The sequence below is a fragment of the Dermochelys coriacea genome, chromosome 12 (assembly GCF_009764565.3).
Source record: "Dermochelys coriacea isolate rDerCor1 chromosome 12, rDerCor1.pri.v4, whole genome shotgun sequence".
NCBI classification, from domain to species: Eukaryota; Metazoa; Chordata; order Testudines; family Dermochelyidae; genus Dermochelys; species Dermochelys coriacea.
The window spans coordinates 9,490,731-9,518,411 of NC_050079.1; the positions used below are offsets into that span (position 1 = coordinate 9,490,731).

At 47.4% G+C, this 27,681-nt stretch overlaps 2 protein-coding genes across 7 annotated transcripts in view; one reads left to right on the forward strand and one right to left on the reverse strand.

Annotated features, from left to right (window-relative positions):
• The window catches only part of SLC38A8 (solute carrier family 38 member 8), a 34,543-nt gene extending 16,677 nt beyond the window's left edge, over positions 1-17,866 (forward strand). For 2 of the 4 annotated variants that reach the window (XM_038368793.2, XM_038368801.2), the window contains 9 exons: positions 2,016-2,214; positions 3,608-3,767; positions 5,572-5,676; positions 7,259-7,316; positions 8,333-8,447; positions 9,431-9,578; positions 10,609-10,808; positions 13,349-13,400; positions 16,780-17,866. In XM_038368793.2, the coding sequence (XP_038224721.1) occupies positions 2,016-2,214; positions 3,608-3,767; positions 5,572-5,676; positions 7,259-7,316; positions 8,333-8,447; positions 9,431-9,578; positions 10,609-10,808; positions 13,349-13,400; positions 16,780-16,882 (1,140 nt within the window). In that variant the 3' untranslated portion in view covers positions 16,883-17,866. Of the gene's footprint in view, positions 1-2,015; positions 2,215-3,607; positions 3,768-5,571; positions 5,677-7,258; positions 7,317-8,305; positions 8,448-9,430; positions 9,579-10,608; positions 10,809-13,348; positions 13,401-15,514 lie in introns of all 4 variants that reach the window. The other 2 variants (XM_043495045.1, XM_038368796.2) reach the window with 2 other exon arrangements.
• Positions 17,855-27,681, reverse strand: part of NECAB2 (N-terminal EF-hand calcium binding protein 2) — a 394,502-nt gene continuing 384,675 nt past the window's right edge. For all 3 annotated transcript variants that reach the window (XM_043495046.1, XM_038368806.1, XM_038368807.2), the window contains 2 exons: positions 20,484-20,575; positions 17,855-19,026 (listed from right to left, as the gene is read on the reverse strand). In XM_043495046.1, coding sequence (XP_043350981.1) covers positions 18,998-19,026; positions 20,484-20,575 — 121 coding nt within the window. In that variant the 3' untranslated portion in view covers positions 17,855-18,997. The remainder of the gene's footprint in view (positions 19,027-20,483; positions 20,576-27,681) is intronic.

Genomic DNA, 27,681 nt, shown 5'->3' on the forward strand with positions numbered 1-27,681 from the left:
CTGAAGTCTAAATGAAAATAAACACAGGTTTAAATCTTTTAACGTATGTTATTTTAAATAAGATTACTAATGGGTATGCATCAATTAAGAGATTTCCTCTGGGTTCACTTCCTCCTTGAAGGCAGACTTCCCCTGTAAGATGTATTTTTTCAGGTGTGTCAATCTCTTCCCGTCATCCTCATGAGGGGTGCAGTTGGTGCCACTGTAAATGCTTGCTGGTGAATTTGCAGGTTTAGGAACTTCTAGATCTTCTCTGAAACCCTTCCCCCCCCCCAGAAGAAACTTAATCTGATTCTTGGCTCTTCCATCTCAAATATCAGACTTCCCTTGTTATTGCTCTGTGCTTGTATAATGGTGATTTGAGTGAAGGCACTGAAGATACATCTGCACAACAAATTAAAACTCGGAGCACTGAGTCTCGGAGCCCAAGTCAAGTGGCTCAGGCTGCGGGGCTAAACACAGTGGTGCAGATGTTCCCACTCAGGCTGGAGTCTGGGCTCTGAAACCCAGTGACCAGGAAGGGTCTCGGAGCCCAGGCTCCAGCCTGAGTGGGAATGTCTATGTTGCTATTTAGCCCTGTGGCCTGAAGCCTGCGTGCGCAAGTCAATTGACCTGGGCCCTGAGACTGGGTGCTGCAGATTTTTCTTCGCATTGTAGACATACCTTCAGGGTCAGATCCTCAGCTGGTGCATATTGGTATAGCTTCATTGACTTCAGTGAAGCTATGCTGGTTTATACCAGCTGAGGATCTGGCTTAAGGCATCTACTTTGCTGCTTGTTTTCCCTGTTACCACATGAAATACATTTGGAGTACCCCAAAAAGTTCAGCAAGCAGGCCTTAGGTAGGGTGGCAGGGTAGTGGCGAGAACCTTGTAACCAGTTTGATTGCTTTTATAATGAGATTGACCTCCTATGCGAAGCGCTTGGAGATCTCCTGATGACAAGTGCTAGGTAGTGGTATTTCTCTTATGTATAGCTCAGGTTTCCCAGCGCAAAGAGGCAGGAAGAAAAGTCCTTCCCTAACTGCAATCCTTTCCCCGTCTGTCCCACTTCTGCATTGTCAGTTTCACTGTTTCCTCTGCAGAGTCCGTCAATTTCTTTTCTTGTTGGGGTTCACTCTTTTGCATGGCAGCTGCCAGCAAGAGGGAGAAGAAGATAACACTGAGGTGATGCTGCTGGAGGGTGTTTTGACAGGAAAATTTGCTAACCTTTGATCCTTCATTTGTAGCCTATCTTGGCCGCTAGCGTATAAAAAGGACCACCACCACCCTGGACTGACGTACTAGGTGTGTCTCCTTCAGAATAGCATTGGCAGATAGCCTGTGTTCCACGATGGCCCAGGTTCCACTGGGAAATGAACTAGAGACACCAAACCTAAAGACTCCCCTTACACCTGCATATTCATTGTACTCAAGCCTGTATTGATCCGTTACATTCTACATTGATAGAAAGGGGTGTTTGAGATCTATCTATGAATCGGGGCTAACCGACTGCAGTAGAAATGACAATGCATCCATTAAAGTAGGCGGTTAGATTGCCCTCTGCCATCCGGTGGTCGGATACAAGATTGGGCGTTGCCAATTCTGTTTTAGATTTTTCTATCTTACCCCTCAAAAGTGTCTGTCTTTTTTGTTCTATGTTTGTACGACGCCGAGTGCTGTGGGGTCCTGGTCCATGCCGAGGCACCTGGGTTTTACGGCAATACAAATAATAAATGTAGTGATGCCCAGGATTCTGCTCTCTCCCTTCTCTATCTCCTAGTGGTTCAGAGGCATTCACTTTACTAGAACAATCAAAAGGAAGCAGCCTCCTCTTGCCAAAGCCTGTGATGTGTTTGTCTTGGGTATCGGGTGCTTTATGCTTATGTTACAGAGCTGCCATGTAACTTCCAGGGCTTTTTGGGGAAAGACTTTCACAACATAACATGGGTAGTTCTAATTGTCACTGTTTAAAAGAGGACCAGTGGAAATGCAAACTCATGGCAGTTTTCTTTCTTATGGCCTCCATCTCTGCAGGGCTCCTTAATATTCCTAATTAGCGGCCTAGTGATCCTGGGATATGCCTCCTCCATCAGCACCCAGTCCACGTACCAGGGCGTAGTCAGAGAAATCTGTGGGTCGGCCATTGGGAAGCTCTGCGAGATCTGCTTCATTTTAAATCTCTTCATGATTTCCGTAGCCTTTCTCAGAGTTGTGGGCGATCAGCTGGAAAAATGTAAGTGTCCCTGCTTAGAGAATGGACCTGGCACAGAGTCCCTTTGTTCTGACCATGACCCTAGCCAGGGGTAGGCAAACTTTTTGGCCCGAGGGCCGTATCGGGGTTGCAAAACTATATGGAGGGTCAGGTAGGGAAGGCTGTGCCTCCCCAAACAATCTGACCCCCATCCTTCCCCTCCCACTTCCCACCCCCTTACTGCTCCCCCCGAACCGCTGACCCATCCAACCCCTGCTGCTCCTTGTCTCCTGATCACCCCCTCCCGGCTCCCACCCCTAACCGCCCCCCGGGACCCCACCCCCTCTCCAACTGCCCCTTCTCCCTGTCCCCTGAGTGCCCTGACCCCTTTCCACACCCCACCCCCTGACGGGACTCCCACACCTATCCAACTGCCCCCCTTGTCCCCTGACTGCCCCGAACCCTGACAGGCCCCCCGGGACTCCCATACCTATCCAACCGTCCCCTGTTCACTGACCACCCCCCCACTCCCTGACTGCCCTCCCCCTTACCATGCCGGAGACTGCAGCCTCCGTGCTGCCCGGCAGGAGCGGCAGGGCAGAGCGATGGTGGCATGGTGAGCTGAGGCGGCGGGGGAGGGGAGATAGTTGAGGAGGGGGGACTAGCCTCCCCAGCCAGGAGCTCAGGGGCCGGGCAGGACAGTCCCGCAGGCCGTAGTTTGCCCTCCTCTGCCCTAGACCCACCAAAGCAGAAGTGGCCATCCATGTTTGTGCCAATAGCATGAGCTATTGCAGTCTGCATCATTCAGGCTCTCTGCATGTATTTAAACAGCTCCCGAGGCACACATAAGAGACTCCCAAAACAAATGTGTTGGGCTTGATTTTGGGGCGGGGGTGCCCAACTTGAGATATCATAAAGACGCCCGGTTTTTGGAAAGTGCTGAGCGTCTGGCCCCTTTAAGGCGTCTCCAGGAAAGCACCCAAAATCACTAATCACATTTGGAAAATTAGGCCATTAACTTTATCAGCACAGAGACAATTTTGAGGGAGGCAGAGTGTTTTGGCACACCCTGCTGCCTGTGAGTTTGGCGAAAGGCGGCCATCCTGTCAATCCTGCAACAGGCCATTTTCTCCATGATCAATCCCTCCCAGACCTTTTGTAAACTCCTGTTTCCAGCTGAGGCTAGTCCAGGGTCTACGGAGCTGTATTACTGATAGGACTGCATGCTGCATGTGTGATTCTTATGGCCCTGGAGCCCTTTGTCTGAAACTTGATCTTAATTCCTGGCTGCTCGTGAGCAGTTCCTGTTTGAGATCTAAAAAGCAATTCATGCTGTTGCTGGCCCCATTGCTGCTGACCACTAGGACGACACAAGAGAAGCTGACGCTGATCTCCTATGCCCCCCTGAACCTCCTCTTCCATTTCTCCTCTTCAGTATGTGACTCCCTCTACATGAATGTGACTCTGAGTGGAGAAGAGCCTCCTCCTCCCCAGCACTGGTATACAGATTACCGCTTCACCCTGACTGCCCTATGTGCCCTGGTCATCTTCCCTCTGTCTGTTCCCAGGGAGATCGGGTTCCAGGAATACACCAGGTACGCTTGGCGCTAACGACAGAGCTGTGCGGAAGGTTGATAGTCTGAACTGGGACCAAATGCACCCAGCCCTGCAAGCAAGGGGTGAGAAGCGTGCTGAGCCACTGGCAGGGCAGCCGAGCCTGGTGCTCTCTCACCACAATTCACCCAATGTGGGGACTTAAGAGGAGGGACATGGGAGGTGCAGGCTGGTGTGCACCAAGATCACTGTGCCATAAATACCCAGTGAGGCACTGAGCAGCTGCAGGTAGCCTTCAGGTATACTCCCAGGTCAGCAGCTGGCCCTCCTCCCTACCCTGGTCTCACTTTCTTCTACGTGCTGTTCTTAAATGCTCTCAAGTCAGCCACTCCCCATGGCTGGCTCGCAGGAGGAGGAGCTGAAATCGGGCACATGCACAGCTTTTGCGTTACCGCAGATTTCATCGACCCACCCAAATCCTGGCCACGCCCAGTCTCTGCCACTTGCTGCCCATCCTCCCCGCTGCTCCAGTCAGTGCAGGTGAAGCGCTTGCGAGCTTCTGACCACGCTACAGAAACACCTGTCCACAGGTACTGAATCAGGGCGAGTGCTTTGGCTTTGTGTGCAGCACTGGGCGCTTGCAGGACTGAGCCCTACATGTGTGTTAGCTGAGCTCTCGTTGGGTTTGGGACTTGGCGAATTGGTTTCGCTTCTCAGAAAAGATTAAGAAACTTCCTGGTGAACATGGTAAATACAACATGGCAAGTGAATCCTTAGTGTCAGAGCAGAGCTGAGAAGACAAGCTGGCTGTCAGCCAATAATATCACTTGTAATGGCTAATAAATAGGGTGTGACCTAAAATAGACACCGTAAGAAGAGACTGGGAACATGTTAATCTGACTTTCTCTGATGTCCTGTCCTTTCAGCAGCTCTCACTCGAGCAGAGGTTTCTGAATGACACTACAGACCCCATAACAATCTCCCAAGAATAGGGGTGCTAAATCAGAGTCTTGGCCAAACTGCATCTTGGGTAATTTTCTTTCTACCTAAATCCCACTGCCTGCAGTTTCAGTCCAAGATATTAATCTTTCCCTTTCACTCCCACAAACTCCTTCGTTGTTCTGCTGGTGCAGCGTGTCTCTCGTTCCACCCCAGAGAAGGTTGCATTTCAGTGGCAGGTGAGCTCATTCCTGTATCTACAGTCTCTGTAAAGCTAAGAAGTGGTGAGTGTTACAGAAAACGTGTATAGGGCATGACTGTGTGCTCCTGTTTTCCCCTCAGTGAATTGGGAGCAAGTCCAAATGAAGTCAATGGAGCCACAGCAGTGTAAACCAAGCGAGAGAGTATCAGAGGGGTAGCCGTGTTAGTCTGGATCTGTGAAAGCGGTAAAGAGTCCTGTGGCGCTTTATAGACTAACAGAGGTAATGGAGCATAAGCATTCATGGGAGAATACTATGCATGCATCTGAAGACGTGGGTATTCACCCACGAAAGCTTATGCTCCAATACGTCTATAAGGTGCCACAGGACTCTTTGTCGCTTTCAAGTAAGAGGGGAGACTCCGGGCCACACTCCTGTTAGAGTTAAAACACTTCTGTCTGTGGACAGGGAGGTACTGGATACTGGTGCATGTTGGGGGTCTGGCTGAGGTCAGATGAACTAAAAAGTGCAGTATTTTACCAGTTTCTGTGAGTAGCCAGGTTGCTGCCCTTATAAATCGCAGTATATTCTGATAGGCTTGTAACGCATACTCATTGAACATTACAGCCTGCCAACATAGCATGGCTGAATCTTCATTTGGTATGATAAAAGCTTAACACTTTTCCTCTCCAATCCTTTGTGTTAGTATTTTAGGTACTTTGGCTGCTTGCTACCTGACCCTGGTGATTATAATAAAATACTACCTAAGAACAGAGCATGTTATCATGCATGAGCAACATTATTCCTCAAGGTAAGTATTGGTGCAACCATTTATCACTGCTTCAAGGGACTCAAGGGATCCTTGACTTGGCACTAAACCCAGGAGACAAATGTACTGAGTGGCAATTAGGATGCTAACACAACAAATGTGCTGGAATGTCAGGGCTGTTTTTATGCCGTGCCAGGCTGTTAAAACTGCAGGCAAGTCTGCCTGTGTTTTTTTTTTTTTTTTCCTTTGTTTTCCTCCTCCTTGACTTGCCATGCTGTGCTAATGTCCTGGAGGAGTCCTGGATCGGCTGACAATAAAGTTAGTGGCCAGGGCAGCTGCAATCATGCCTGGAGGTGCTAACCTGCAGTCTCACGTCCTTAAGGAGTAATTGTTGGATTAGTTATAGGGGCAAGGAGAGCCAAAGTGCATGCTGCTCACTTTGAAACAAGGCTAAGCAATCAATGCCATTGCAGAGTGGTTAGAGTAGTAACCTTTTTGTTGCTGCTATGGCTGGGATGTGGATGTCTAAGCAGGGGGTTTCTATGTATTGGAAAACACCAGATACCTCATATGGGCAACAGAGAGGTGGCTAAAAAATTGGTTGTACATGGATTTAGGTTGTATAAAATAGCAACTTCAGAGTCAGATCCTCAGCTGGCATAAATCAATGCCACGTGCATGACTTCAGCGGAGCGATTCAGATGATCTGGCCCTCTATTTTTGAAGGCCAGAGGATAAGTTATGACAAAGGGTCTGTGAGCCATCTGGGTATTTGAGGCATGTAGGCATCATTGGAAGATGATGAATTCCTGGGGGTTGGGAGAAGTGTGTGTTTCAGGGTCTGTCATGGCAGTGTGCTCTTCAAAGGTGACTGTGCCTGGAGGGTGTGAGGGAGAACTGGGCGTCTGTGCTTTTCCCTTATTTATTTCGCTTCAGTCTGATAAATAAAGAAGGCTAGAAAATCCGCCCCGCCCCCCAAAATTCCCCAGTGGGAGGCTTTTTCTGCTTTCTTACATTAGAAATTCCAGTCTTGTCAACTCCGAAAGACTCCAGGGCCTTGTCTACATTAGGCAATTGTGCAATAAATTCATTTCGGCACCAACACCAGTTCAGCGGAACTAGCATGAGTGAGAGCCCTGGCCTAGGCAGGGGGCTGGTGGCTTTGGGACTCTTTACCACTTTTAAACCTGCTGAGGTTTGCGGCAGGCTATAAAATGGGTATGACTGTGGGAGCGCTGTCTGTGCCAGGGGTTCACTGGCAAATGTGTGGGGCTGCCAGTGGGGAATTATTCCCTCAGGTAGACCAGGGTTTAGGGTGTCTGTGTGCAGCGAAGGCTTCAGTCCTGCAACTGACTCCACATGGGCTGACCCTCCTGCAAGACAGCGGGGCTCCAGGCACGCAGAGTCTGTTGCAAGAATGGAAGCTGAATTGTCTGTTGTGTAAGTGGGTGCAAACTTACTTCCTTTTGGAATAGCCAGTAGATGCTGCTGGATTACTTTCCCAGGGAGGCAGCTTTTCGCTTTGGTGCCAGATAAGGCTGTGAATGTATTTCTCTTCTTGCCCCATTGAGTTACTTTTTCTTCAACTGATCACCTGTGCTCCCCTTCCTCTCCCCATCTGCAGAGTGTCTTCCTTGGCTTCCATGTTCAGTGTCATCCCAACAATCTGTTTTGGATTTCAGGTAACTGCACTGTGGATTTCAATTGTCCTTTTCTGTGGGCTAGTCCAGTGGGTTGCTACTACAGCTGCCTTCGCAGAAGCTCTCATTTAACACGATGCCCCAGGCTAGGGAAGGTCTCTTTTCCCCCCCTTCCCCGTCCCGGGATTCCTGACCAGGACAAGGAACAAGCAAAGAGGACTCCCACCTTCGCAAGACCATGCATCCCAGAATCTACGGAGGCTTCTGCCTGCTAGGGTGGGACACTGGGGTGAAATCCTGGCCCCAGGAAAGTCAATGGCAAAACTCCCCTTGACTTTCATGGGGCTAGGATTTCACCCTGGGAGTTTAGGGAGTGCAGTGTACATACCTGTCCAGTGCAGGCGTAATCCCAACGTTGAGTTGTGTCCTTTATTAGTGAGTCTGGGGGGACGGGGCTTGATTTAAGGAGCTTCCAGTAATGGGCACTCCTTCTATAAGCAGCAGTGTTAATCAGGCTACCTTACACAGGAAGCCTGATACAGTAAGAGCCCTGCATGAGTCACAGGGTCAACACGGAGTGAGGATTTGGATCTGTGTTCTGGTCCGGTCTTGGAGCAGGCAGAACCAGTGGAACCCAGATCCGAGCTCCCCTGTACTCGGGTCCATAGCAGTGTAGCTGCCTGGCTCAGTTCCTGCCCCACGGAAGGGGTGGGGGCAACAAGAACCATGGGAGAAAGGAACAGCTCTGTTTCTGGCCCTGAGAGGGGTGGCGGTGACCCCTTCCAGAGGCGGAGAACATCCCCTTGTGTCCTCCTGGGAGGAGGAAGGACCGGCCCTTTGTTTTGGTGACTGGGGAGAATCACTCTGTCTCTGGAGGGGACTCAGGAGGTACCTAGCAGTCTGCCTCTGGCTGAAGCAGGGGCCTGGGGGAAGGGCGGAGTGGTTTGGGGGCAGGGTGGTGGTGGGACTGAGGCACAGAGGGTAAGTGAGAGGACCCGAGGCCTTTCATCCTCCCTTCACCTGCTCATAAGCATGCAGTGTTCTCTCATGTGTTTCAGTGTCATGAAGCCTGCATTGCCATCTACAGCAGCATGCACAACAAGAAACTCTCCCTTTGGATCGTGGTGTCTGTGCTCTCCATGCTCTTCTGCCTGTTAATTTATTCTCTTACAGGTAACCCCTCCCTCTCACCTTATCCCAACCTGCTGAAACTTTCCCCCCTTCCCTGTGACCCAGAAACCACACTCCATGCGTAGGCCTTGTTGACACTGGACAATGACTTCATGTCAGACCACATGTTAATATACAACGTGAAACATGCCACAGCACTCGGTGTGGACAAGGGCTTTCCTGATTAGCATCCCCTCAGCTAAATTGTGCTCAGGATGCCTTTCAGTTGTTTGACTAAAGATTGCTTTAACTCTTTGTAGCTCAGCTGCCTTAGAAGGGAGTCATTTGGCAAGGAAGTTTTATAAATTTGTCTTCCTCCCACATGAGTGATAAATACACACGCACAAACTATGTTAAAATAACTTTATTACAGTTGCAAAGTCAAGCGTTCAGAAGTTATGAAATGCCAGAATTAAGTTTGCCTGCACCATCATGATTTGGCCCTCTGTTGCGTCTGCATTATAATACAGTCTCCAGTGACGTAATCCGCAACTATATTTCCCACAGGACCCCAGCCTCGGTCAGGGCACTGAATGGATGGTGCTCACTTAACAGAATAGCTCCGCATTAAGTGACCACTATCCAGTCTTTCAAATCGTTTACACTCCTGCCCCCTGCCCACCAAATCAGCCTGAGGCAGACACCTAGCATGCAACTTTTCAGCCCAAATGGCTAAAGTTTTGCCAAGTTATAAACAGATTTTTATATGGGACACGTTGAGCAACCTTAATCCTATTGGGATCCAAGAAGTGGGTGGGCAGAGCCCGCCCCCTGCTAAAGAACCCCTTCTCAGTCTAAGGGGAGGATCCACGGGACCTGGAAATAGGCACTACTAGCAGCCCCGGCTATAATGAGCAATACACATTCATTTTAATAACTTTCTTCGTAGTTGGTTCCTCCTCCAAACTCCTCCCCATATGGTATCACGACTGTAGCTCAATATCACATTTAATGCCTATGATCTTTGCTGCTTCTCTTGTTTCTAGGGCTTTATGGCTATTTAACCTTTGGTGCTGATGTTGCTGCTGATATTCTGATGTCATACCCAGGAAATGACGTGGTCATCATTATAGCCCGGCTACTCTTTGGCATCTCCATCATTACCATCTACCCAATTGTTCTCCTGCTGGGCAGGTAAGACAGAGAGAGAGACTGAAGATGTGCATGGCTGTTGAAATGGGTGGAGGTGCAGTGTTTAGGAATGGGCTTATGCCCACGCTCACACGGTGGTAGGTGTCAGTGACGTAGATTTCATCAAGAGAAGATTTGGAAAGGGATATTACTAATGGCAAAACGCATCCCACCTCCAAAACAGTGAATTGGTTTCAAGGTTAACGCCTGAGGCGGAGACCCAAATGTGGGTGGCTGAAAATCTGCCACCGACTGGGCATCCCTTCACAATGGTGAAGGAAGAAAGCCAGGAAAGGTCTAGTTCTGAAAGGACAATAGGCATAATAAGTGCGAAGAAGGGTCATAAAGACAGTGGCCACCGTATGGAAGGCAGTGACAACCTCCCCACAAGGGATTGATGGGCAGGGGCTGTCTGAGATTATAAAACCGAACACCCGGGCAAGCAGCCTTGGGGAAGGGGGTGTAGGCGGATGAGCTGGCACATCAAAAGCCACTCGTTGGCGGAGGGTATGTCTTGAGGAGCCAGACCAAGTGGATCAGAGGGGAAAGTGAGATTTTTTTTTTAGCAGGGAAGTATCTTCCCCTCGCTGTAACAAAGCTGAGGTGAGTGTAACTCGCTGAGCCCTGTCTTGGCTCGAGCCTCTAGGTGCATCTGTCATACAAATAGTAAGTTGTCCCAGGCCTTTGTGCAGGGGCAGGAACTTCTGGGCACATGTTGCCCCAAAAGGGATGGGGAGGTGGTGAAGCCATGGCCTCTCCCCTTGCGGAGTGTGCTGGGGAAAACTGCCTGTCCCATCCCAAAAGGTGGTGCTTTCCGTCTGCGCACAGAGACGCTTGGGAAAGGGCAGCGAGTGTGCGGGAGGTATGAGTCTGTCTACGCAGAACACGTGGTCCACGAGCAACTCCCTGCCGTGGTGGAGCTGAGCTCTGCACTGCCCCCTACTGAGTGCATTGCTCAAACAATACAATCCAGCGCAAGGAGTTCTGAACCCAGCACAGTGCTGTATGTAACCTGGCTGTGTCTGTCTGATAGGTCTGTCCTACAGGATGTCTGCCTGAATGACAAGTGCAGGTCTCTCGTGCTTACGGAGCCTTATGAGCGGTGTACAAGGATTGTGCTGACTATCACGTGGATCATCGTGACGCTCGTCATTGCTCTGTTTGTCCCTGACATCAGCGAGGTGATCAGTATTATTGGTGGCATCAGCGCCTTCTTCATCTTCATCTTTCCAGGCATGTACTTGTTAACAGATGTGTGCATATTTTAATTCAGAAGCTGAGCCTGGGAAGGATTTGTTGCATTAATTACAATTGATCAGTGAGGCTGCCAAACTTCCTTCCCATGCTCTGAGCCTCTGGGATGAAAATGCTTTTTGGGAATTAATTTCCTTTGAAAACTGGGGTGACAGAAGGGAATTGACATGGAGGCGGGGCTCCTGCTCAGATTTTTCTCTGATCAGGTGCACTGGGAGCTATGTGCAAGTTTAAAAAAATTCTCATTGATCACTGCTCCATTTGCCCCTTTAAACAAAAAAAACAAACAAAAAAAAAAACAAAAAAAAAAACCCAACCCAACATCATCTCTCCCCAAGATTTCATTTGGGGGCTCTGAGCTGGAGGGGGAAAGAGGATGGGTTTTTTTAGTTTGCCTTTCTGCTTGGGCCTATTCCTAGAGCAAAGAGCCAGGTTGAAAGGCTGAAGAATCCACAGGCTCTTTAAAGTAGCCTTCAGATAAGAATCTCCTGCTATGGCTGCAATCTGGCAGTTTTGGATACAAATACATGTTCATGAATTTTTGTTTGGTAACTTATCAGTGTGTCCCTTAGTCACAAGTTCTGATTCGCTGCAGCCTTGCATCTTTTTGTAATCCCTTAACCTACACAGAGTAGGTGTAAAATGCAATGGAACAGGTTAAAAACTCTAGGTTTGAATATTTTTTGGGTGGGGGACTGTTCATTCTTTAGCAAAAGGGAGAGTCTTCTGTTTAAAGGAATGTTTCTAGAGCTGCTTTTGCAAGGCACTCAGTAGTGTGGTGTTTCTCCGTTCATTGCTGTTTTCAGCCACCACCCTCTTGAGCAAACGTTTTGTAGGTTCCTTCACTGAAGGTGTGAGAGGTAATTACAGCTGGAAGCGTCACTTACTTACTTTTATTTCAAACTTTGTCTCAGGACTGTAAATTCCCTGGTTGAAATTTTTACAAAATCCCTTCCTCTTTGAGCCTCTGGGCTAAAACCTCTTCACATAAACTTGTAGGTGCCAGTTATAATGCTAACTCTGGCCTGGCGTTATCAACATGGCAATTAAGATTTCAAGTGTTCCAAAATGGTGGTCATGAACTTTCTTGCAGTAATTCCAATAGAAAGTAAAATTGAAAATTTACTGGTATGGGGCCTGGCTCTTCCCCCCACACCCCACAAGGGGTGGGGCCTCGGGTGGAAGGTGTGGGGCTGGGGGTCAGCATCCCCCAGCCAGCCCTTCCACATGCCCTGGGCTCCAGTGGAGATTTAAAGGGCCTGGGGCTCTGGCCACTGCTGCCACAGCAGCGACCGGAGCCCTGGGGTAGCTGCTCCTTTTTGTCCCCCCCCAACCAGTTGACAGCCTGGGGGGGGGTGGGGGAGGGCAAAAGGGCAGTGAGGGTAAAGTGCTGCAGGAGCAGCACTTTAAGCAGGGTCCTTTGCAACGGCAGCACTTTAACAGCGCTGCCCCTTTTGTGCTCCCCCGTCATCGGCCCTCCTGCTAGGAACCCATGGGGGCGCAAAAGCGACAGCGCTTTAAAGTAAGGCTGTAGAGGTCGGTACCGACGGCCACATTTTACCGGTACGCCGTACTGGCCCTTACCACCTTACTTTCACCCCTGCCTATAGTCATCCGAGGGGTATAAGCTTAGTGGAAAATGGAGTCACTGGAGAAATCTTCCTCCCAGTGTATGTAGGGGAAGGGGAAAGGGGGAGATCAGGAGGAAGACCTGATCAGGTTGCCCACGTATTGAGAACATTTCAAAAACAAATGTCATTCCAGAGCAATGTGTGTGGCTGCAGAACAACGGCCTGTGTGAATTTCCAAATATGGTCTGATCCTAGCAGCATCTTGTAATCTACACACTTTCTTTTTGGTGGGATGCAATGTAGGTGGAGGTAGATATGAAATATAATAGATGCTCCTGGCAACACGCTTTCTGTGGGCAAAGAGAAAAACGAAACAAAAAAGACCATTCCTTCCTTACCCTTCTCCATTTACATTACTTCAATGCTCTGTCACATTTCCATACCTCTCATAGTTGTCACAGGTATTAGAAGTGACAAAGGCCCAGATATTTAGGCGTTGCAATGCTGAGCAAAGCAATGCCTATATACCTCTAAAAATCTGAGCCATCGTCATTTTTTTCCTAAGTAAAATGAATCCATGTGAATGATTTTATGTAACAACCCTCTAAATGTAGCTGGGTGTCATACAAAAGTAACAACTAGAAGTGAGTTCACGTGCCTGCAGAGCAGAAGCCACAACAGAAAATGATGGAAATCCTGCTAAACATCTGAAAATGGGGGAAAAAAGTCTTAAGTTCAGGCATCCAAGGGAAATAGCTGACTTTATCCATACATGTTCTAATAGAGCTGTAGTGCTGATCAGCAATGCATGACCGAACTAATGCAAGATCTTGGCAATTAAACACATTAGTGTGTGGTTCTGTCTAAAATTGCCACTGCCTTATCATGGTTACTGGGAGGAATATTTGGGGACATGTTTAAATGACATATGTATGTTTTGATTTGCAGGTCTATGTCTAGTATGTGCAATGGAAATGGAACCCATCGAACCAAGAAAAAAGTAAGCTTCCATATACCATGTTGAGCTGGATATATGCATATAAATATTATGAGACGTTCCTAGTACACTACATGTGTAAGTGGAGCTGTCCCTGATGATCAGTTCAAAAACATGGCAGGGTCCCTCCATTTCTATCTTCATCTCCCACACATCAGAAGTGCCCATGAAAACTTAACATAGAATAATTGTGTCGGTTTTCCTTTCTAAACTCCACTGCTCTTGCAGTTTCAAAATGTGATATCAAATAACACATTTAGAGGGACATAATCATAGCAGTTAAAGCCAAAAGGATGAGTGTGTATAAATCTGTTAGTCTTTAAGGTGCCACCGGACTCCTTGTTGTTTTTATAAATATACAGTAATTCTCCCTTCCTGTTGAGAACCCAAACAGCATTATTCTGAAAGAGAGGAGAACAGACAGTATAGTTTCACTGCCTAAGCTGTGTAAAGTGAAAAAGAGTTTTGAAAGCATTTGAATGGTAAGAAATTCGATCTTAAATATTTCAGTTTGTAAGCTGAGGTGTTTGTAGAGCTAGATGAGCTATTAAGGAATAATTTGACAAATTAGGCAAATGTAGTTGGTTCTCCTATTTAAATTCCGCACTCACAGGTTTTGGTTTCTTTTTAACCAGATTCTTCACTATGTGGTGTGCAACTGGTCACCTAAGCCATGTAGTGGTGGTTCTGCTCCATGAGCAATGGAAGAACTGCCCACATGGCCATAGGGACATATTTGTTTGCTCATGAGACCCTTTTCTGCAATCTTATTTTTAAAAAATCCCTGTGTAAACATGGCCAAATAAGGGTCACGAATACAGTCAAAATGGACATGTCGTTGGTATTGGAATGAATACTGCTTGCATGTTTACCCAGCTCTAGCTGTTAGTAAGGAATTTTAATGTATTTTTTCTCTGAATTGTGCACTAAAGGCCTTAATTTATCAGGCCCAGAGGTCTGGAAAACAGGCAGATTAATTTCCAATTCATGAGCAAGCAGGCAGGTTTTCTGTTGTTTGGATTTGATCAATGCTTATTCTACAGTGCTGACAGCCTAAGCTTCTACCATGCATCTTTCAGTCAGACCACCACCTAAATGCAGATTAAGTCACTTAAAATAGCAAGGGCCCGATTCTGTCACCTTCACCCTTGTAAGTACTTTAAAATTTCAGTGGGTTTATTTCTCCTATTCTTACATGTGAGATGGAGGCACATTAACTGACACTGGTGCAACTACTTGTATAGTATGGTCTTAGTCAACGCAAGCAAGGGTGACAGAACTGAGCCCTTCAGCCCAGATCCTCCAAGATATTTAACTCCCATTGAAATCAACAGGAGTTAGGTGCCTTAATACCTTTGAGAATCCGTGACTAAATCTGACAACAGCAGCCCCCTTTCGTGGCAGACTGCACAGCCTTTCCTTTGAGCTTTGGCACTTGGCCTGCAGTCATCTATTATCTGGCAACACAACCTGAAGCAGTAACTGCTGTTGCTTGATTATAACTTGCCCTTTTCACGGGTGCTGGAGTCTGCTTTCTCCGCTCCCCACTCCCCCGCAAGTCCTTTTGGTTCTTCCCAGGATTCTTTGCCTGAAATAATGCTGCCCCACTAGCTGGTTTCCATGTTGTAACCATTTGTGCTTCTGGCCAAAGAGGGCTGGATGTAATTCCCTCCTGAGCTTATTTCAAGAACGTCCAAAGCCCGGAGGTAATATATGAACTACCCCATGCTGGCCTATCATTTTTTAATGGGCTTTGGCAGGGTGGGATGGAGGGTTTGTGAGACTGGAGTTGGCTTTAAGAAGAGGCTGGAGAGGAATCAGTTTGTTTACCCCTGTGCAGCTGCCTGGTAGGTTTAGACCTAAGACTCCCACTTCTGATGCTGGAGGTCATGGGTTCAGGTCTCTCAGCTATCGCATCTGGGATGGGGGAAATGAATGGGCCTGTAGAGAGAGCCAGCACAAGTCACATTTAAGCCCTAAGCAAATTAAATGGTGAATAAGCAGAGCTTTGGGTCTCTGTGAATTTCAAAGACTGGTTACGTAAGTCAAGACACAACCAAATTCACAAGTATCTTTCAATGTAAGTTTCTTAAACTGAATTTTGCATTTCACTATAGCTCAGATGGACAGGGACAGTCCTGCTCACCGGAAGAGAGTTGTCAGATTATCGCTTCTCCTGCCTTGCAATGAACAAACCACTCGCTCAGCTGACAGGTTCTGTGGGCATGTTTTCAGACAGAGTCTTGTAGCTTTACTCAAACATCCTTCTCTTTCAAAGAAAATATTCATAACTACCCTGAAAGCAAACTAGGATGTTTTTAAAGCCTCTACGATTGAGGGTCTTTCAGTGTCCAGCTCCTCTTTATTAGTGTTGTCATGGAATTTATTTGACTAAAATGTCAAAAGTCTGGAAGGTTTTTACTTTGGTCAGGAAGATGGACCCTGGGCTAAGAAAAAATAGCAAAGCTAGTTTAATGCAATGTTATAGCCATACTAACAAGTGAGGAAACAGGAGCACAAGGAAAGTTTCTTATTCTTCAGCGGGGCCCACGTTTCTGTGTAGTAGAGGCTGTATTGACAACTTCTCATAAGTGAGAGCCCTGCAACTATTTTGTGCAAAATGGGATGCTTTTCTCTTAGAAGTATGGTTTGACTTTGCATGAATGAGGTGAGGAGTCCATGTTCTTTTGTCTCTCCTTGGCTACTAGCGCACGTGTCCCTGGCAGAAGTTCTAGCTCAGACCTGAAAGTCAAGCTGGGTTCTTTCTGATGTGTGCATCAGTACTGATATTTTGACTACAGCCACTCAACAGTCTCTCATTACACAGGAAGAAACTGAACCCAGCTCATCCCCTGAAAGGGTGTGGGCTCTACAGGGAAAAGTGATTGTATGTATGAGCTGCTGCCTCCGTGTTCCCCCAACAAGGGTTGTCTTTTCTGATAACCGCTGTTTAGTAGAGAGGGGCAGAAATTACAGGGCCCAGCACTTTGCTGCTCCAGGAGAACCTTACACTGGGGCTGGAAGGACAGAGAAATGGGGGTCAGGCTTAATTAACTTGTAGTGGGCACTTATACACTTCTCTTCCCCCCCCTCCAACCAGCTGACAAGGTGTCATTGGGCAACATTCCCCCTCTCAGTAAAATACGGTGTTAAGGCTGCATCACTATGAGCTAGCTCAGTATGAAGAACAGTATAGTTAGGGGACCAGTGGTAGTTTGAGATCTTGGGTTTAAAAAACACGATGAACAAAAGTTGATTTCTCATTTTGGCAATGTCCAGGGGAAGAGTTGTATTCATGGTAACATTTCTCTTTAAATCAGCCTCCCCCTGGGAAACTAAATCATTGCCTAGAGTTCTATTGCACTGTTCTTCTATTTTCTAGGTCCTGTTTGGTTGCTTGGGGTGTCATCTCCATTCTCTGTGGAGCTTTTGTCTTTGGTCAGAGCACAACCATTGCTGTCATGGAGCTGGTCTACAAATTATAGCTGCTTACAGGTACCCAGCAGCCGTGCTTGCAAAGAACAATGCATCTTACTGGAGGACAGCATGGTTTCCAAATGACTGATGGATGTTTCTCAGCCTTTCCCTGTTTGCATTCACTGTAGCTTTAAAAAAAAATGTATTTACAGTCTCTCCTGTTTGCTAAATCCTAGGGGTAAATTGGCTAAATGACGAGCATTACCATGCAGCAGGGTGCCTGTCAAAGTGATGCTCTAAGATCATTGTACCTCCTCACACCTTTATATATTCTTCCCTTCTGATGTTTGATGGTACATGGTTTCCTTTCATTAGAGCAACCCCTGGAGGAGAAAGGGCAATCCAAGGTGTCCCTGATACTCTCCTCTTCAAACTATGGTCTGTTACTGTCATCTCAAATTCCAGCTTTCCCATTGTGTTACCCTTATTACACACCCTGTTCAAGGCAATAACTAGACACCCCTTTACATCTGTGCAAAGTGGGAGTAAAACACAGAATGGATGAGTGTGTGCATTCTGGAAAAAGGGCAAATCTTTGAAATATCATGTTTTGTATTCATATTGGTATTGCTAGAATAGAGACAGAAGGTCCATTACCAGAGTTAGACTTGTATAAGTATTAAACTTGCATGTTCAACACCTAGATCCTTTATGCACATGTATACACAGCAGCTCAAGAAGCGAGGGTAGCACCTACGCTCCTGGGGCTTCACTGCTGTTGTTACTTGAGCAAGCTTGGTCCTATCTGTACAGCTGCAGTTACCCCTCCCCTCACTGTACAGGCACTGTGGCATCTCATCTTCAATATAAGGATCATGGAGTTCCCTCTATGTAGAACAGTGATTTTGTGCATAATTGCCCTTTATTTTCCACCTACTCTTAATTATTTTGATGTGTTTTTCATTACAAGTTCACAAAACTACTTCCATTCTGTTTCCCTGTTGAAGAGCAAGGAGCGATTTAGAATAAAACCACCACCATTTCCCAGTTACGTTTTATTTAGTCTCTGTATTATCTAACTGTACATATCCTAATATTGAATTTCCTACAGTGTACTATGGGTTAAGAGCCAGATGATATCGAACATACAGATAGAATAATATCAAATGTTACAGTCAAAGTGAAGAAATAAGCAAGCCTGCATCCCAAAGACTAGTCTCCCCTGCTTCTGTCCCCATTAGAAACAAATACAAAATGCACCAAACTTAGTAAAGGAACAGATTGCTACTTTCTACAGCCAGAAGGCATCTCTAGTACATCAAGGCTTATTTAGCATGCATTGGTGTTAATGTGAAGGAAACTAATTATGGAGCCAAGAGGTAGGACGGGGGAGGGAAGGAGAAACCTGATGAACAAGTTAAAATGGTGAACCCTTTGTATCTAGTTCTAAGGCAGTGGCAGAATGTCTCCTTCTCTCCAGGAGTAAGGCCTGTTATGCTATGCAGCAGTGGACTAGTGAAACCTCAGGGCGAACTCTTACAGCATAATCCTGCCCCTGCTATAACTTATTTTCTTTCAAAACTACTAGACAAAGAAACTAACACCAGTGTTGACATTTAAACTCCTTAATGGAGGTGACCTGGTGTTGGCCCCTCTTAGACAGGATCCTACATGAGATGGGGCTCGAGTATGAGTCTGTCACTATCTTACTATTGTGTTGAAAATAAGGCCCTACGTGCTGGCAGGCAGGTTTGACCATTCTGGCCAAGCTGTTCTATTATCCTCACTTTACCAAGGCACAGGAAGGATAAGCAACTTGCCCACTGTCACAGAGCAAGTCTGGGACAGAGCCAAGACTAAACCCATGAATCCCTGCAATGGGGCTGTTGGGGGCAGGAGACTGGCAGACTCAGCTCCATCCCAAGCTTTAAGGGGAGCGTTTAGGAGCTATGACAGTGGGGCGGGGTGGTTATGTTTTTTCCTTCACTTCAAACACCTAGCAAATACATTGCTGACATTCTTGGTTAGTAGTGAACTCAAAAGACATCACCTGTAACAGGCATTAGAAAAGACAGGAGTTTAGTCCTGTGCAAAGGGGGAGAGAATTCATTGGACAGAAAAGGCAAGAGAGCCTGGAAGTGCAACGGGTCACCTTGCTGCTTGACTCCGTGCTGGCCGAGGATTCAATCTCTGTTCAGAGTGCACCAGGCAGCTGCAAGAGAACAACCAGTCAAGGCAGGAGCTCAGTCTCCCCCCCGCCCCCCACGAAGCTTTGTGTGGGCAATGGCTAACCCTCCCTGGGGTGGTGAGGTGGGAGGAGGCTGTGTCAGAGCTAGACTGCTCATTGCAGCACAAATGGGAAGAACTTGCAAAACAAATCACTCAGAGGGCAGGTATCTTGTCACACAGCTAAAGTGTTGAGGGATAGGCACAGTGGGTCAAATCCTGTACTGGTAACACTGGTGTAAAGCGGGAGCCCCCTCACTCGGATCAATCTGAATTTATGACTGTGAGAATGAGAGCAGAATTCAGCTGTTTACAGGTGTACTAAAAAATGAATTGTTTAAGTAATTAAATGCTGCATGTTGCTAGCACATCCATTAGACCCCCTAAGTACTTTGCAAGCTAATTAAACTCTCACAGAGCCTGTGGGAGGTAAGTAGTTATTAGCTGCAGGGGCAAACTGAGGCACACAATGGATAAGGCCTTGTCTTCATTCATAAGTTGTGTTGCTTTATCTATACTGGTTAAAGTAGTACAACCCTTTTTGTGTGGATGTGTGTTATACTGGTATAGCTTATTCCCATATGGGACTAAGGACCTTCATAGGGCATTGCCGCATCCATGGTAGGCGGTGTTGCTCTATTGGGTTTTTTTAAAAATCACATTCTTAACCAACCAAGTTACACCAGCAAAAAAATTGTGTGTGTGGGCTTCCAGTCCTGGGGCTTTTATAAACTTGAAAAATCAGCAGCTGAGCTTCTTTGTTCAGCAGTGAGAAATGTGGACTCATTTTGTCTTGCAGTGAGTTGCATACAAATATTTACCCTGGAAAGTGAAAAACTCCTGACATATACAAGCAAAAAATCCACAATGACTGAGCAGTCCCACTTTAAACACACAATGTTTTATGCTGCTCTCATGGAGGAGTAACCTCTGTGCGAAGAACACAATGGGCCTGATTCTCCAGTGTGTTATACTTGATACAGTCATTTACACTGGGGGGCGCGCCAAGTGCTACCATCATTTGAGCTGGGTAGCATTTTATACCCAGTGTAGGCTTAAATGACTCCAGAGGGTATCTGGTCATGAAGAATCAGGCCCCCACGGTGTGTGGATGGTGAGTTGTGGCACTGCAAGCTGTTTCAATGCCTAGAGCGTAATGTATTTAAAAATATAACCCCTGGAATCTTTACATTCCTGTCCTGCAGGACAAAGTACCGCTCAATGGAATTTACTGGGCAGGGCAGGGTGTGTGCAGACTGGTACACTTTAAGGCTCCAAGACAGCTTTTTTGCTAGGGCACAGAGCTCACTAGTAATTCAACTGAGAGCCTGCTGCTTAGTCCCTTGAGGACTTTCAGCCATCTGCCTGAAATGGGCTGAAGCAGGAGCGTTTGCTTCCAAGTCCCTTCAGGTATTAAGATCCTTTAACTGCCGTTGCCCTTACCTGGCACAGATACACTGGAAACTGCTTCAGGCTGAGTCAGAGTGTCCACTTTAACATGCTGGAACCCTTTACAGGGAGCACTCTGCAGGTGTCTGAAACAAAGTTTGAGAAATTGTTAATCGTGGCCTATAAATTCTCATGTGTTAGACTGCTGTATTGGGGTTGCCCATTGCTACTGGGAATTGCAATCAGGAATGACTCATGGGGATCAAGAAAGACTTGGACTTTTGCAGGGAGATACGCAGGTGCAGTTTGTTTGCTTGCTTGCTATATGAGGGTCCCACCATATTGTAGGGATTTTCATGTCCATTTCCAGTAATGCCTAGTGTTTGCTCCTTCTTTATCTATCAGGCTCACTTTTAATCATTCTGTATATCAACAGAATTGGTCTTGGGGTATGCAGATGTGTTCATACACAGCACATGGTAGGTTTGTAGCTCTTTCACCCAGATCTCCAGGAAGGAAAGAAGAAATGAACAGTAGAGAGGAGAGCACATGTCTGGAAAATTGCAGGGGCTGATCATGGAAGATCTGTGAGGCTGAAAGGGTTGGGATCTTAACTGGGGCCTTAGATCCTGGAAAACACACTACAGTCTGAGTGGGAAGAGACACTGGGCTAATTAATGTGATTTAGAAGATACATTCATTTCATGTGGGTGTCAGTTAATTAGAGCCCATTAGCAATAAATAGGAAGCTAAATCCATGCCAAAATTTTCATACGGGTGTTTAAAATTAGACCCTTACTTGCCATATTTAGGCACCTCAATAGAAGCAGCAGCTTTGCAGAGATGTGGAGCACCTACAGCTCTGTTTGGAACCTGGTTTCTCATTTTGGCTAGTTGATCATTGGTTTTGCCTCTGTAATAGAGCTAGCCCAGGCCCTCCAAATTTGGACCCCAGGGTGTGTGTCAGGTGGGCTTCTACTCAGGTTACTAGCCTATGCTGCAGCATCCAAACTCCAGTTTGGAGCACACTAGCTCAAGCAGAGTATCTGTCTCCCAGGGCTGGGGCGCAGTGTAGACACAGCCCACGTCTGCACTTAGACTGGCTCTTCCCCAACCTCCCAGCTGCAGGCATGGCCAGACTTTAAAACATTTCTCTCTCTTTTCCAGGCACTCATTTAATTCTGTGCTTTTTGTAGCCACCCCCTCCCCGCAACCTGCTGTCACCTTTGTTTCCCTCCCTGCCACTTCCCCTGCTCCTCCCCTCACTTTCCCTGCCCCCATCCCTGCCCACAAGTGCAGGGCTGGAGCTAGGACCCTGGTTTTGCTTCAGTGGCTGCTGTTCAAACCTTCCCCTCCCTCTGCTGGCAGCAAAGGACTTTTGGCCGCTCTCATGCTAGCTCACACCAAGTACTGGGGCAGGGCCTGCCTCTGCTGAAAGCCCACGTAACCAAAGCCAGCCTATGGGGCAATACCAGTTCAACAGGAGCTGGGGCAGATTAATGGTCAGAGTTGTTCAACTATTGTTAGCATGGAAAACACGACTGAGGCAGTGTTTGCACGGGGGCTGAAATTGGCCTCTCTTTACACTGCACAGCAACTATTGTGATGCTCTGCCTAACGTCACCCTCTACTGCACAGGTTTCAGAGTAGCAGCCGTGTTAGTCTGTATTTGCAAAAAGAAAAGGAGTACTTGTGGCACCTTAGAGACTAACAAATTTATTTGAGCATAAGCTTTCGTGAGCTACAGATGAAGTGAGCTGTAGGTCACGAAAGCTTATGTTCAAATAAATTTCTCTACTGCACAAACTCAGCCATTGCAATTAGAGCTTTTGAACGAAAGAGTCAAACGGTCCTTTAAGTTCAGCAGTGCTGTGGGCACTGGAAAAAGCCATAGCAACCTTAATGGAGCCTTAATGTTTCCCCCTCCTCCTCCTACCTGACATATGCTTGAAGGGTGTGTGTATGTGTACATGGTGGGGGGCCTCAAAGTCCTGTCAAGCACCCTGAGAATGCACCATTGCCTATAATTCCGCTCATTGACCTTCCTTCCAGCCTAGTGTACCTCCGTCTAGAGCTATTACTCTAGATCCAGCATCAGTGGGAGGGCTTACAGGAAAGTGCTAGGATACAGGCCAGAATTAACATGGGGCATTATTAATGAGTTATAGACTCATAGAAGATTAGGGTTGGAAGAGACCTCAGGAGGTGTCTAGTCCAACCCCCTGCTCAAAGCAGGACCAACACCAATTAAATCATCCCAGCCAGGGCTTTGTCACGCCGGGCCTTAAAAACCTCTAAGGATGGAGATTCCACCACCTCCCGAGGTAACCCATTCCAGGGCTTCACCACCCTCCTAGTGAAATAGTGTTTCCTAATATCCAACCTAGACCTCCCTTACTACTCCTTGTTCTGTCATCTGCCACCACTGAGAACAGCCAAACTCCATCCTCTTTGGAACCCCCCCCTTCAGGTAGTTGAAGGCTGCTATCAAATCCCCCCTCACTATTCTCTTCTGCAGACTATATAAACCCAGTCCCCTCAGCCTCTCCTCGTAAGTCATGTGTTCCAGCCCCCCTAATCATTTTTGTTGCCCTCTGTTGGACTTGCTCCAATTTGTCCACATCCTTTCTATAGTGGGGGGCCCCAAACTGGATGCAACACTCCAAATGTGGCCTCACCAGTGCCGAATAGAAGGGAATAATCACCTCCCTCGATCTGCTGGCAATGGTCCTACTTATACAGCCCAATATGCCGTTAGCCTTCTTGACAACAAGGGCACACTGCTGACTCATATCCAGCTTCTCATCTACTGTAATGCCCAGGTCCTTTTCTGCAGAACTGCCACTTAGCCAGTCGGTCCCCAGCCTGTAGTGGTGCATGGGATTCTTCTGTCCTAAGTGTAGGACTCTGCACTTGAACCTCATCAGATTTCTTTTGGTCCAATACTCCAATTTGTCTAGGTCACGCTGGAACCTATCCCTACCCTCCAGTGTATCTCCCCCAGCTTAGTGTCATCCACAAAATTGCTGAGGATGCAATTAATCCCATCATCCAGCTCATTAATGAAGATGTTGAACAAAACTGGCCCCAGGACCGACCCTGGGGCACTCCGCTTGATACCGCCTGCCAACTAGACATCGAGCTGTTGATTGCTATCCGTTGAGCTTGACAATCTAGCCAGCTTTCTATCCACCTTATAGTTCATTCATCCAATCCATACTTCTTTAACTTGCTAGCAAGAATACTGTGGGAGACTGTATCAAAAGCTTTGCTAAAGTCAAGGTATATTGTGTCCACTGCTTTCCCCATATCCACAGAGCCAGTTATCTCATCAGTCAGGTTGGTCAGGCATAACTTGCCCTTGGTGAATCCGTGTTGACTGTTTCTGATCATCTTCCTCTCCTCCAAGTGCTTCAAAATGGATCCTTGAGGACCTGCTCCATGATTTTTCCGGGGACTGAGGTGAGGCTGACCAATCTGTAGTTCCCTGGATTCTCCTTCTTCCCTTTTTAAAAGATGGGCACTATATTTGCCTTTTTCCAATCGTCCGGGACCTCCCCTGATCGCCAAAGATAATGGCCAATAGCTCTGCAATCACATCAGCCAATTCCCTCAGCACCCTTGGATGCATTGCGTCCGGCCCCATGGACTTGCGCATGTCCTGCCTTTCTAAATAGTCCTTAACCTGTTCTTTCACCACTTAGGGCTGCTCACATCCTCCCCATACTGTGCTGCCCAGTGAAGCAGTCTGGGAGCTGACCCAGTCTGTGAAGACCTAGGCAAAAAAAGCATTGAGTACTTCAGCTTTTTCCACATCATCTGTCACTAGGTTGCCTCCCCCATTTAGTAAGGGGCCAACACTTTCCCTGACCATCTTGTTGCTAACTTACCTGTAGAAACCCTTCTTGTTACCCTTCACATCCCTTGCTAGCTGCAACTCCAATTGTGCTTTGGTCTTCTTGATTACACCCCTGCATGCTCGAGCAATATTTTTATACTCCTCCCTAGTTATCTGTCCAAGTTTCCACTTCTGTAAGTTTCCTTTTGGTGTTTAACCTCATCGAAGATTTCTCTGTTAAGCCAAGCTGGCCGCCTCCCATATTTGCTATCCTTTCTGTACACCGGGATGGTTTGTTCCTGTACCCTCAACAAAGCTTATTTAAAATACAGCCAGCTCTCCTGGACTCCTTTCCCCCTCAGATTAGCCTCCCAAGGGATCTTGCCCATCAGTTCCCTGAGGGAGTCAAAGTCTGCTTTTCTGAAGTCCAGGGTCTGTATTTTGCTGCTTTCCTTTCTTCCTTTTGTCAGGATGCTGAACTGGACCATCTCATGGTTACTGCTGCCCAAGTTGCCACCCACTTCTACTTCCCCTACCAATTCTTCCCTGTTTGTGAGCAGCAGGTCAAGAGGAGCACGGTCCCTAGTTGGTTCCTCCAGCACTTGCACCAGGAAGTTGTCCCCAACACTTTCCAAAGACTTCCTGGATGTTCTATGCACTGCTGTATTGTTCTCCTAGGGGTGATTGAAGTCCCACAGGAAAACCAGGACCTGTGCTCTGGAAACTTCAGTTAATTGTCCGAAGAAAGCCTCGTCTACTTCATCCTCCTGGTTCGGTGGTCTACAGCAGATGTCCACCACGGCATCACCCTTGTTGCTCTCGCCTCCAAACTTAACCCAAAGACTCAACAGGTTTTTCTCCAGTTTCATACTGGAGCTCTGAGCAATCATACCGCTCTCTTACATACAGTGCAACTCCTCCACCTTTCCTCCCCTTCCTGTCCTCCCTGAACAATTTATGTCCATCCATGATAGTGCTCCAGTTATGTGAGTTACTCCACCAAGTCTCCGTTATTCCAATCATAGTTCCTCGACTGTGCCAGGACTTCCAATTCTTCCTGCTTGTTTCCCAGGCTTCTTACATTTGTGTACAGGCACCTAAGATAAGTTGGGTAACCATCAGCTAGAAAAACTTCATTGCTACCGTATGTTGGGCACACAGCTGGTGGTCAGCAGTAGGGTGGATGGACATGCTGGCCATGGTGCAATTCTCCCCCCCCCCAATAATCGGACAGCCAAACCAAAATGGCCATAACTTGGCAAAACAAAGTCAAATTTTGAAATCATTGGCACAACAATGGGCTCCGCAAAGCTGGCGTTAGGGACTTAGGCTCCCTCTTCAATGGCTGGGGAGAGCCAGGCACTGAAGACAGGGCTGCGCGAAAGCCAGCATACTAGGCAGGGAGCCGCCTAAGCTATCGCCTGGCGATGAGGGGAGTTGTGCTACGCCCTTCCTGTCAGGGAGTGCGGGGCCTAGCTCAGCTTGTGAGCCACAGCCAAGAACCCCTTGCTTGGAGTCAGGTGACTTAGGTGCCCAAACTGTTCCTTGTGAGATTGTATACATGTCGAATACCACACAAAACAGCTGGGGGAGGGGGAAGAGCTCTCCTGTGTAACCTTTAGGCTAAGGGATTTCATTTGTCCCCTCTCAGCTGACCACCCTCATCATTGGCCTGTGGGCTATGTTAATGGGCAGGCAATCTTGCTGTTGAAGCTGTTTAATTAACTAGCCCAGCTCACAGTGAGACTCCCTTGCTAGCCCCATGGTTAGGCTACTTGCCTGGGGCATAGGAGAGGCTGGTTCATATTCCCTCACTGCCTGTTAAAAGGGGATTGAAGATGGATCTCCAGCACTGAGGTGTGTGCCCTGATTTTCAGGCTGGAGTAATGGAGACCTGCAGGACAATGGAACAACCTGTCTCAGGAGGGCGTGGAAGTGCCTTCTCTGGAGGTTTCCAAGAGGAGGCTGGAGAGCCTTCTGTCTTGGATCATTTAGACACTACAAATCCTGCACCTTGACAGGGGTTAGACTAAATGAGTATTGCTGCTCCTTTTAAGCCTATGGCCCTATGAGTCCATCATCCTGGTTTGAATCCCACCTCTGCCTGCTAAGAATGGGGCTGAAGAGGGATTGTTCTGCTTCCCCAGTGACTGTCCTTTGAGGTGGGACAAACCCTGTCCAAAGCCTCTCTGGAGGCCATTGTCTTCTTGGGACAGAGAGGGGTTTGGACAGAGATCTCTCACCTCTGACCCTCCCTGGGAGGTGGGAGGCGCCTGATTAAACCCCTTTGCAAAGGGTTTGACCTGGGATCTCCCACCTAACCAGTGGGGACAGAAGAGTGATTCAGATGTTTTCTTTTCTAATTCATTTAATTAAAAGTGCAACAGCCCCTCACAGAACAGCCCATTGTTCAGTGACACGGGCACTCACTTCCGGGGCAGATCCCCTCTGCTACCGCCTTTTGCCCGGGCAGAGGCCAAATTTGAACCAGGGTCTTCCACGCTTTAGTTGAATCCCCTAATCTCCATACCACAAGGGCTTCTGAGGCTTCTTTTGGCCCAATTAATATGTAGTTAAAGTGGAATAGATTCATCAGAAAAGAGGGAGGGAGCCCTATCAGAATACCTTCTTGTGCAGCGCTTAGGACAGCCACGTGAGATGGAAGGGATGAAGGTTCAAATCCCTTCTCAGCAAGCTGAAGGCAGAGTTAACTCAACATTACCCATATGTCATGTGGCATGTACTGAGCACGCTCATTTTCAGTTCACGCCCCAGCTCAGAACTGCACGCCTGCTGCATCAGCTCTGTTTGGACTGCCACCCAACCGGAGCAGTGGTGCAGGAGCTAGGGGTGCTGCCGCACCCTCTGGCTTGAAGTAGAAATAACAAGCACCATCATCAGCACCCCCTCTCCCTCCACTACAAAAATTGTTCTAGCACCACTGTACTGGAGTTCCCGGGGTAGTTTTCCCCATTGTAAAAACAAGTCAGGAGAAAGGAGAGGTTCTAGTCACCAAATGACCCCAAACTTGTACCTCAAACACAACTCTGGGTCTTAAACTGGCATACCAGTTCTCTGGCTGTGCATTTGCATTTTACAGCACTTTAAATACAGTTCATGTGCTGGTAGGGGAAAAGCGCTATCGCTCAGGTACTCCTTGACCATGACCCCAAATTTGCACCACAAATAGTACCCACACCCTGCTCCTAGCACAGTGGTTTTCACCCTGTGTTCCCCGTCCCCTAGCGGTTCATAGATATGTCTAAGATTTCCATTTGAAATGTTTAGGGGGTCTGCAAATGAAAAAAGGTTAAGAGGCACTGTACAAGCATACCAATTTCCAAGCCCATCTGACTCTATGAACATTAGAGCACTTTGAACGTTCACCTTTAAACAGAAATGCTACTGCAGCCT